At 37.3% G+C, this 12,078-nt stretch overlaps 1 protein-coding gene across 1 annotated transcript in view; it reads right to left on the bottom strand.

Annotated features, from left to right (window-relative positions):
• Nucleotides 1-12,078, bottom strand: part of LOC126267233 (SET and MYND domain-containing protein 4-like) — a 134,172-nt gene that overhangs the window by 37,965 nt on the left and 84,129 nt on the right. The window contains exons 6-8 of the mRNA XM_049972215.1: nucleotides 9,125-9,437; nucleotides 1,074-1,375; nucleotides 893-966 (exon numbers count right to left, since the gene is read on the bottom strand). Of these exons, the coding sequence (XP_049828172.1) occupies nucleotides 893-966; nucleotides 1,074-1,375; nucleotides 9,125-9,437 (689 nt within the window). The remainder of the gene's footprint in view (nucleotides 1-892; nucleotides 967-1,073; nucleotides 1,376-9,124; nucleotides 9,438-12,078) is intronic.

Here is a 12,078-nt window from a genome sequence, read left to right as displayed (position 1 = left end):
ACAGCTGAAGTATGTACACCTATCTGGAAAAATCTACCCCGTCAAAACTGGATTAATAAGAAATAGAGAAAAGTTAAGATGATGGTTTTAATGCTTCAGATATTTACTACAGTATATCAACACTTTAGTACAATGCACACAACACTTGTACAACAAAATGAAACTGTCAGAATGTTGTTCAATTCATGTGTCACATTGGCTTGAAGGTCAGCTACTTTGTCAAAGTACTGACCCCTCATGACAATTTCGTGGCAGGTTTGTATCAATAACACCAAGTCTCATTAATAACCCATGATAAGTTTTTCCAGAAAAAAACTGTCCGCATTTAACATTTCAATCAAGTCACAGCAGGTGTCCATCCATCATAGTTTTTGTTAGGGAGCCAAGGCATGCAGGACAAACTATGCACAAACTTTTCTCTTCTTCAAAACATTCTGGAAAATGTCTTCAGCTCTTGGTTCAGAGGCATTGCTCCAAAGTAATTTGTGACATAACAATGCTGATACAGTATGGTCACATGTCCACAACTTCACACTGTCTGTTCACAACTGACTGGTTGAATATATAATTGTTGCTCAGAATTGTTAGTTCAAGCTGCTTTGCTGATGTCACGTGCCAGAAACAAAATAAGTCTCAGAGTTTTCTGGGCAGACATTGTATTTCATTAGCTTGTGTGAAGGAAAAGATTTCATTTAGCTGCCATGAGTTTGCTACAAATAAAGCCATTTAACAATAAATAAATAATTTGTAGAGCAATGCTTTACCAACAAATTTTCATATTTTCTTGATAACCTGTTCAAACTTTCCTCAACACCCACCAAAAATAGTTTGATAAATATCATTTACGAAAGTTAAGCCTATAATGTTACTGAGAGTGTTACTGATGGCTTACCGTAGCAGTTAAATACTTCTGAACCAGCTGCAATTTCTCTGCTGGCGCGCACAACAACATATTCACCATAAAAGCTGCAAATAATAATAATAATAATAATAATAATAATAATAATAGAGACAAGACACTGACATAACTGTCTGGTAATACATACACAATTTTAGTATCACTAATCACCTACCTACTAATAATGTTTGGATTACATGAATGATTCATCATACTGGCAGATGGATATATTGCTGTAGCAATACGAACTTGAGCTTCCTCTGTAACATTATGAACAGCACGCACACTCTCAATTTTGGTAATGGCATGAGCATTGCAAATCAACTGTGCAATATGTCTCAGTATCAGTCTCCCAATAAAATCAATGCTTGGCTCAGATTTATCAGATATATGCAATGATTCAATCTGATTAGTAAGCTGCCTGTTATCAAAGTATTCTGTGCTCTCCTTCAGATATATAAGCAACAATGTAGCAGTCTGGAATGGGAAACAGTGGCAAACAGTTAGGTACTGTACTAATATGATTTATATATTTTTTTAAAAAGACTTAGATTTAATGTTCCATCAATAATGTGGTCATTAGAGATGGTGCTCAAACTCAGATAAGACAAGGCTGGAAAAAAAAATAGCTGTATTCCCCTCCCTCCACCCCCTTCTCTCTGCCTCTCTATCTATTTATCTATCTATCTGTCTGTCTGTCTGTCTGCCTGTCCATCCATCCATCCATCCATCCAACCACCCATCCATCCATCCATCCATCCAAGAAACTACACCGATTACCTAACAAGAGTGTGTTAGGTAATTTTGGTGTTAAAGGTGTTGGACAATTGTTGCAGAATGAATTATGGTCAGAATTGTGACCTATTGCTATGATGGGGCAACATGCTGATCATTTACATGATTGTCTTTTTTTGTTACACTTAGTGATTTATATCTCATTATGTTCGACCCCCCCTCTCACTCTCTCTAGAACACACACACACACACACACACACACACACACACACACACACACACAAATAGTGTTGCATATTCAGAAATTCTTCTAGTTAGAAGGAGCTGTCACACAGATATGATTTCAGCTTTTGTTTGAAGTTAATTTTATTACTGATTAAATTATTTCCAACACTAGGTAGTTGGCCAAAAATGTTTATTGTTGTACATCTCACTCCTTCTGCGCCAGACTAAAGCTGAGAATACATCATTTTTTCTTTTAGTATTGTATTTACAACTGCTTCTGTTATTTCTGTTGTGGACTGGGGGCGTCCACTTTGAAGACTCTCGTTCCCGCTGAAAGAGACAAATAAAAGTGACCCAGCACGTCAGATGTATGGATTCTAGGGCAACACACATACAATGAAAGTAAAACAGAATAATGAGTAGTTAAATATGTTACTCAACTCTGGTAACATTGATTACAGCAATTGTAGAATACAGGTTTAGCCTCTCTCTCTTGTGCTGACTACAGTTCCATGAACATAAACTCATAAGGTTCCCTAAACTTAAGTCGGAAGAAAACTAATTTTCTGTCTTGAAGTACTATTTGAAGAACAGTTCCAACAAGCAGTACTCAGATGGTCTCTGTTCGTGCATGATTATTCTATTCGCTGTTCTGTTTCTACTGAAGACTAACCACTGTCTGTCTATGAGGCACTGTTTCTATCTCATTTGACAACTTGAAGAGCTGAAGAATGACGGAAGTTCTGCGAGAACTCCCTACCAAGACTCGGATAGACTTACAACTTGAACTGACAATGTCTGCTAGTTCATGGTTACCTAAGCATGGATCTCTCTGCCTGATGGCACTGCTGCTCACAGGGAGCAGGATTCTCATGGGCAGCATTATTGTTTTGCATGCAACAATGTTACTGCTGTGGAAAGACGTCCACGGTACTTCTGGTACCAACTGTCGCAAACTCTTCTTGTGTGATATCTCAGTACACCACAATTTCAGAATTGTTATTGTTTGTTGACAACAATCTTAATAAGAGAGTAAAGGTGCTGTGATGTTGCTACAGTACAGTTTGGCCACAATCATTTTCTCCAAGCACTGCCAATATTTCCATGTGTGTCACATGCTTACATAGGTAAGGGAAGTAGTCAGCACTGCCTTCTCACACCGCTCCTCTCCCTTTGGCAATCCTAATGGGGGAGTAAGGCCTCCAAATATTTCCAATATAAAGGAAACGCAGTAATCATCAACTTTCATGGCTAAACAGTATGTCTAACTGTTTAAAAGTTGTCTACATTGGGCTTCTCACAGCAAGCCATGATTTCGAGCAATGGACTCGTTTGTCTTCAGTGAATAGTTGCCCCAGAGTATGGTGCCACAAGAGCTTAGTATATCATAACTAATGAAAATAATGCACAGTTTAACCATTTAAGACCTGTAATATGTGACTTCTACTTCTGGTTCTTATCGACACAAGAACCACAGAACAAAGTAGTGCTAACCTGTCTTTGTACAGAACATTATCCATGATCCATGGCTGCTTACTTCACCAAGAGGACCATCTGTTGTACATTTGCTATTAAATTACAGTACACAATATTTTAATGAAGTGCATTTTTATTTTGTTGAGAGGACAGCAGTATGTTGAAATGGGTACCTATCCTCTGCTTTCGCTGACAATGAGATAACATCGATGTGCATTTAAAAAAAAAAAAAAAAAAAAAAAAGGAATTGCTTGGTCTCCAGCCTTAACTTTTAAACATACCCTAGCCTTTGTGTGTCATTTTATGGAGAAAATTTGTGTTGTAACTTTTAATTCTTCACTAATAATCACCCTCATCTCTAAGTATATTTGGATGATTGATAAAGACCCAGAAGCTGAGCACCAAAATATCATTGGACACCAAAATATCCTATAATCATAATCATCATTTGCATGAACTACTGGGATAAGGCTTGATACATTGTTTGTTTCAGAGGCACACGGTAAGGAGATCCTCGTGGACGTTGAACATGGTACATCTAATAATAACACAGAACACATACAATACTTAATGTGCTTGGATTTAATGTTAATCCATAGAGAAGTGCTCCTCAAATATGTGGAACATGTGGGCAAAAGAATAAAAATAAAACTCATTTGAACATGTATATGACAAGAGATGTCTGCTTTCCAAATAGAGGCAAGGTTGGGTAGTGGTCTAAGACACAGAACGGGTGGAAAAGTGCTAAACTGTCTTCCATGTGATCCGTGCTCTGTTTATCAGCATTTTCAGATGAAACTTAATATAACTGCAGGGCACTGCACCATTCTCATGCAGTTTGGTAAAAACATGAGTAAGCACTCTTGAATTTAGTACTCTGCAATTAGGAAATCATCTAACATATTCTCTGCATGCAGCAGCAATGTTTGCATTACAAAACTCATACGTAAATACCATATCAGCATATGTGGCATTTGTAAATACATATGACATGCTTAAATGATACAATAGAATTGGTCAACAAATCACAATAACAGCTGAAAAATTGAGCTCAAGCATAACTTCAAAACTGGCCCTTAAAAATAAAAATGGCATTCAATAAACAAATCCGTAAGAACTAGAGTACCAAAATGCAAAATGAAAACTTATCTCTGCAACCAGCTATCTCTGTAATCAATAAAGCTTGGACGTGGAATGTTTTATTCAAATAGGTCTACCACCTCCTAAAATAATTACTACTACTCCTACAACACTTCATACAGATGCTCCAAACCATGGAGCAAAGTCAGTCATCCAGTTGTTAGCTGTTAGTTTAAGCAGTTATTGTTCAGGGTTCATTATGAGCACTGCTCACCTCTGCAACCTGGTTCTTCCAACTTGGCTGTTGATTTTTATGGCACAAATGCAACTGTGGTAAAATAGTGATTTTGAAATACCTCTTGCAGTTTCTTTTGAATGTCTGGTTACTGTCCACTGGCTCTGCTAAAAGCCACATTTCAAATGAGCAAAACATAAATGCGACAGGGACATCAGTGGAGTGGTAGAGGCACATGTGAGGTACCTTGATTGGTTGAGTACTGAACAATGTGGCTGAGCAACTGACAGACTGGCTGCTCATACAAAGAAAGTATACAATGGCTACAAACCGATGACCACTTCCATCGGTATACGAGGGGCGTTTGCAAAGTCCATGCAGAGTCCGAGAGACGGCACCCACCGGCACTGTACCGAGGTCAGGTTTAGTTAGTACCATCCTTGGAAAGAACGCACACCAAGCTTCAGCCATATTGGTCTATTTCTTAGTGTTTGGTATTTGTGTGAATCCAGGAAGTCGAGTGATTGTCAAAAAATGGACGAAAAAGAATTTCGTGTGGTGATTAAACATTACTTTATGAAAGGCAAAACACCTCAGGCCACTAAACAGAAGCTTGATAAACATTACGGTGACTCTGCACCGTTGATTAGAACAGTTTATAAATGAGTTCAAAATTTTCGGAGTGGCCATATGGGCACAAGTGATGCTGAACATTCTGTACGTCCTGTGGAGGTTACAACTACAGAAATCATTGATAAAATCCATGATATGGTGACAGATGACAGAAGAGTTAAGGCGCATGAGATTACTAGTGCTGTGGGCATCACAAATGAACAGGTACATAATATTTTGCATAAACATTTCGACATGAGAAAGCTATCCGCAAGATGGGTTCCGTGATTGCTCATGCTTGACCAAAAATGGAATCATGTGAAGTGTTGCAAGGATGGTTTGCAGCTGTTCAGGAAGAATCCGCAGGACTTTAAGCATTGTTTCATAGCTGTGGATGAAACATGGATACATTACTATACTCCTGAGACCAAATAACAATCTACACAATGGGTTACCAAGGGAGAACCTGCACCAAAAAGGCGAAGACCATTCGTACGGCCGGAAAGGTTATGGGGACTGTCTTTTGAGATTCGCAGAAGATAATCCTCATCGACTATATGGAAAAGGGTAAAACTATTACATGTGCATATTAATCATCATTACTGGACCATTTGAAAACCAAGCTGCAAGAAAAACACTGGCAATTGGACCACAGGAAAGTCCTTTTCTATCATGACAATGCACCAGCACACAATTCAGCAGCTGTGGTCACAAAATTATTGGAAATAGGATTCCAACTAATTTCACATCCCCCGTATTCTCCAGACTTGGCTCCTTCAGACTACTATTTCTTCCCCAATTTGAAGAAATGGATGACGGGACAAAGATTTTGTTCAAACAAGGAGGTGATTGCAGCAACTAATAACTATTTTGCAGACTTGGACAATTCCTATTATTCAGAAGGGATCAACAAATTAGAACAGCGTTGGGAAGTGTATAAGCTTAAAAGGAGACTGAGTCGAAAAATAAAAAAATTTACCCCAAACACGTAAGTAGGTTTTATTTTTGCACGGACTTTTCAAATGCCCCTCCTAACTTGCAGTGCTGTAGCCAGTATGCTACATTCATAATTGTGATATCATCAAGAGATCGCGGTGCCACACCACGGTCAGCAACACGAATCAATATATTATTCAGGGCTTGCTGTAATGCATAACAACCAATGGGAGACATGCACTCCCTCTTAGAATAGCAGCATCCTCAGGCTAAGGGCAATATAGTGTTGAGTGTGGAAGAGCTGTGACTCAGTTTGTGACCTCATCTGAAGGAATCAACATCACAATGTAAGACCAATGAGTTAATGAAGTTTCTGAAGAACTTGTACTTTAGTAAAGGATGACCATCGAGCCTCAAAAAATAGTGTATTAATTTGTGCATTAAGTGACGCTTTGCTAGTTAATGACAGTTGTAAATTATTCAGTAATTCTGTGGCAAAGACTTGTTCAAAATTAAGTAAGTCTTTTATTCATCAATGTAACAAAGTGAACTAATATTTAATGAGTTACAGTTCCTATGTGTTACCTCACCAAGCAATTAAAAAACCCACAGTTATCCCCGGCTGAAAGTAGTTTCTATAGTTTACTTATTTTGAGCCACAAAGGGCAAACTGTGATAATACATTAGGAAAGATATTTTTTCTAACTAATGTATTAGCTTAAAATCAGTAAACTAAAGGACACAGTGTCATGCCAGACACTAAGGTAAGCACACAAATTTCTCACACTGCAGAAGTCTCTTGTGGTCACAATAATAATGACAACTTTTTAATTGTAATTTGAACTTCTGTTAATTGTATGTTCTCCTCAATCTAGTGTCTACTTCAACCAAGGGCTTGGTATAATGTGTACTTTTTCCAACCCTCCATACATCTTGTGCCCATCTCTCTTCCTCATTTCCTACTTTTTCATCTCTCTAGGTAAAATATTCCAGTATTAAAATCAAGAACAGCTACAACATGAGTAATTTGGAAGTAGATACCCCTGCTGTAGCATAGCAGCTTCAGACACTCAATATAGACAAGTCTTCCATCTTTAGCAATATTATACAACTGCTCACTATATGAAAGATCAGTAGCCAAAGGGCAGAATATTGCAAAGGTCACACCAACACACCAGAAAGTAAATGGAAGTAATCTGTTGAGCTACAAGCTCATAGCACTGAAACACTCTGTAATAGGCTTTTGGAACATATACTATGTTCAAATCAGTGTTCAGACTGATAACTCTTACTTTTTTACTGGTACCAAGCATTATGAAATACCTTGGAGACAGTGATCTATTGAAAAATATCCAGCATGGGTTCATAAAATACTATTCTTGTGAAATACATCATGCTCTTTATTCACACATAGTAATGAATGCTATAAACACCAGATATCAAATTGATTCCATTCCTCACAAGTGGCTTCTAATGAGATTGTGTGCCTGTGGAGTATTGTCTCAGTTGTGTGACTGAATTCACAATTTTCTGTCACACAGGTTACAGATCACAGTAATTGATGGGATGTCATTTAATAAAACGAAAGTAATATCTAGGATTTCCGAAGGAAGTGTTATAGGCACTCTGCTGTTCATAAGCTACATAAATGATTTCTGAGCAGCTCTCTCAGACCATTTGCAGGTTGTGCTGTCATTTACTGTCTAGTGAACTAACCAGAAGATCAGAATGGTTTAGGACAGTGATAGTCAACCTTTCGTGCCTAATGCAAAATTTTATGAAAACCTAATGAAAATGTTTAAAACCCCTACCTCCCATTGTGAAATCTGCAACACCCACTAGTGGGCGGTAGGGACAGTGTTGACTGTGACTGATTTAGATGACCAAAATTATTTAGACAAGACAATTGCATGGTGTAAAAAGTGGCAACTGACTTTAAACAATAGAAAGTGTGACATCCTCCACATGAGAACTAAAATCTTTTAAATTTTGGTTACACAGTAAATAACATAAATTTAAAGGTTGTAATTTCATCTAAATACCCAGGGATTAGAAAATACTTAAACTAGAACCACTACATAGAAAATCTTGTGGGTAATGCAAACCAAAGACTGCATTTCATTGGCAGAACACTTAGAAGATGCAACAAACTGACTAAATAAATGGCCAACACTACACTTGCTCATCCTTTTATGGAGTACTTTTGCACAGAATGGGATATTTACCAGGTGGGATTGATGGAGAACATTGAAAAAGTTCCAAGAAAAGCAGCTCATTTTGTGTTATCACAGAATTGGGGAGTCAGTGCCATGGAAATGATAACTGAGTTGTGGGTGGAATCATTAAAACAAAAGGCATTTTTCATCACAGCAACATCTTTCCATGAAATTTCTAACACCAATTTTCTCTTCCAAACGCCAAAATAGCTTGTTGACTACCACCAATATAGGGAGAAAATACCATTGTAATAAAATGAGATAAATCATAGCTCGCAAGGAAAGATTTAAATATTCATTTTTTTTTAGAGGAAAGGTTGAGAAATGGTCTAAAAGTGTTTCTAAGAACACTCTGCCAAACATTTATTGGTGAACTGCAGATTAATTGTATAGGTGTAGAATTCATTTTTAACAGTTTCAGAAGTTTGAGGTTCAATTAAATTTAAAATGTGAGTGGCTGTCCGTCTCATTTCAGTTGCTTCTTCTTCAATGACTGGGTAAGCAGTGGTTTTCTCCTGTTTTAACACAGTCAATAAAATGTACTATAATAATTCTTAAATTTCATCTAAAAACCTAGGGATTACAAGCTACTTAAACTGGAACCACTATATAGCAAATGTTGTGGGCAATGCAAACCAAAAACTGCATTTCATTTACGGAAATGGTTTAATAAAGAAATAACAGTTTAAGCATTGTCATACCAGTACATACCAGAGCATACTGAAAGAAGTCATCATTTTCCATGTTCTCAATATGAGGTAGCAGGCTGTACACAGCAGGATAATTATTATTTTTATTTCCAAATGATTCAACACAGTCTGATTTGTCTGGTGGATGTTTTATAAATTTGCTGTTTTCAGAACACAGAGGATCTGCCTTAAGCACAACACGCAATGCTAAATGGGCTATGCCAACAGAGTGCATTAATTCTAGGCCACCAGAGCATTCATATCTGTGGTACTCTTGCCAAGATGAATCACGACAGCACTGTCCGCAGTAGAAAGTTTTAGCACAACCCGTACACCTGCAAACATGAGTTAACAACAATATTACAAATAAACTGCAGATATACACGATCACAGTACATTCTGTATTGCCCACAAAATACCAGGTGAAATTTTAAATTTCCTACATCCTCCGCATAAAAACAAGAATAATATACAGTATCAAGACTTCAGATTCAATAATCAAAACAGAACATTTCTTTTTACATTATTACTAATAATGTAAGGCTAAGCAGCGAAAAAAAAAAACAAAAAAAAAACCATGCCAATTTATTTTTTCATTATATACTAAAGCATTATAAAGGAGTGCTTTACACATATCTTTATCTTGTAACGTAACGATTTTCCAGTGAAAATAACAGACTGCTGAAAAATGATATGTTTGCTGAGAATATTGTTGTCGTGCTCTTCAGTCTGAAGACTGGTTTGATGCAACTCTCCATGCTACTCTATCCTGTGCAAGCCTCTTCATCTCCTCATATCTACTGCAACTTATATCCTTCTAAATATGCTTAATCAACGAATTTGAGAGATTAGGTTTTTTTATATTACATCAAAGATAAAAATTTGTGTGAAGCAATCCTTCTCGATCTCTTGGTGTCCCTCTATGAGTTTTACTCACCACATTTCCAATGTTAAATTACGATCCTTTGACATCTCAGAAAGTGTCCCACCAACTGATCACTTCTTCTGGTCAGGTTGTGCTACAAATTTCTCCTCAGTTCTACTCAGCACTTCATCATTAGTTACATGATCTACTCATCTAATCTTCAGTATTATTCTGTAGCACCACAATTTAAAAGCTTCTATTCTCTTCTAGTCTAAACTGTTAATCATCCAAGTTTCACTCCCATACACGGTTACACTCTATACAAATATGTGACTGATGCATATTAATCGAGGGTCTAAACAAAACCATGCCAGTTACAGCTCAGATGATAGCTTAGCAGGCCTAAAAGTTTTGTTATAGATAAGTCTCAAGCTAGAGGAGTAGGCAAACTTTTGCAGGATGAGCTACGATCAGAATAACAAATCATCAATTTCTTTTTAACCTAATGCTGGTCTGAGTCAGGTGATAGAGGACTAAGATTTAAAAATCTCCACAAAAGACACTGTGGTTATAGCGAGTGAGCTGGGAAGTAGAATACACAAAGGTGTTGAGTACAATATACAGTGTGACGTGTTAAAGACAGAGTCAGTGTCAAGGCATACCAGTGTTGGATTTGTATCTGTTTTGAGCTATGATCAGCTTCATTAAAGTGTATGGTTCCTGTTGTGTATATCAGTAGATTGTATTATACTAGGCATAGCCTTCACCCAACAGAGAAGGGAAATCAAAACTGGCTGAGCTAATAGCAGAAAACTTACAGGAAGAGTTGCTATCACAAGTGGTAAAATGCCAATGGTAATATCTCTCAGAGTTGCACCATCCTTTAAGTTGGGGAAACTAGAGTGCTAAAGTTATGAAACTACTTATTTGCAACAATGAATGAGTGCCACAAAAGTGAGTTAACATGATATGCCTCCCTCAACATCATGTGTCCACTGGTATCGATATGTTGAGTGTTATAATGGTTTGGGTTAACATTTAATTTGTACAGAGCTCATATGAAGTAAGGAGGGATGCTCCATTCATAGGAACCACCACGTTTTTAAAGATATAAACATTATATCTTCGCCTAGAGTAGAATTTGAAATGAGACAGCACTATCAAGATAAGACTGCAGAACAACTCACAACATCGGAGGCTCCTGAAACATACAACTACATCCATACTCTGCAAACCATTGCAAAATGCATAGCAAAGGGTACGTCCCACTGTGCCCATTATTGGGGTTTCTTCTCATCCTATTCACATATATAGTGCAGGAATCATGATTGTTTGAAAGTCTCTGTAGCTGCTGTAGTTATTCTAATCTTGTCCTTGCGTTCCTTAGCACAGCAACACATAGGGGGGTTGTAATATATTCCTAGACTCATCATTTAAAACCAGTTCTTGAAACTTTTTTTAGCACATTTTTGGGAAAGTTTAGGTCTATCCTTAAGAGTCGATGAGTTCAGTTTCTTCAGCATCACCGTAATGCTCTCCCAAGGGTCTAACAAACCCGTGTCATTTGCGCCGCCCTTCTCTGTATATTTTCAGTATCCCTTGATAGTCCTCTTTGGTACATGTTCCACACACTTAAGCAATATTCTAGAAGGGGTGACACAAGTGATTTGTAAGCATTATTCTTTGTAGACTGATTGCACGTCCCCAATATTATACCAATAAACTGATGTCTACTAGCAGCTTTACCCACAACTAAGCCTATGTGATCATTCCATTTAATATCGCTGGAAAGTGTTACACTCAAGTATTTGTATTAGCTGGTTGATTCCAACTGTGGTTCACTGATATTATAGGCATAGGAGACTATATCATTTTGTTTTGTGACGTGCACAATTTTACATTTCTGAATATTTAAACCAAGCTGCCAATCTTAGCACCACTTTGAAATCATTTCAAGATCTGACTGAGTATTTATGCAGCTTCTTTCAGACAGTACTTCATTACAGATAACTGCATCATCTGCAAAAAGTCAGAGGTTACTATTAAAATTGTCTGCAAGGTCATTAATATACAATATGAACAGCAACAATCCCAATAAACTTCCCTGGGGC

The sequence above is a fragment of the Schistocerca gregaria genome, chromosome 4 (genome assembly GCF_023897955.1).
Source record: "Schistocerca gregaria isolate iqSchGreg1 chromosome 4, iqSchGreg1.2, whole genome shotgun sequence".
Taxonomy (NCBI): Eukaryota; Metazoa; Arthropoda; class Insecta; order Orthoptera; family Acrididae; genus Schistocerca; species Schistocerca gregaria.
This window is presented reverse-complemented; position numbering and strand designations above follow the sequence as displayed.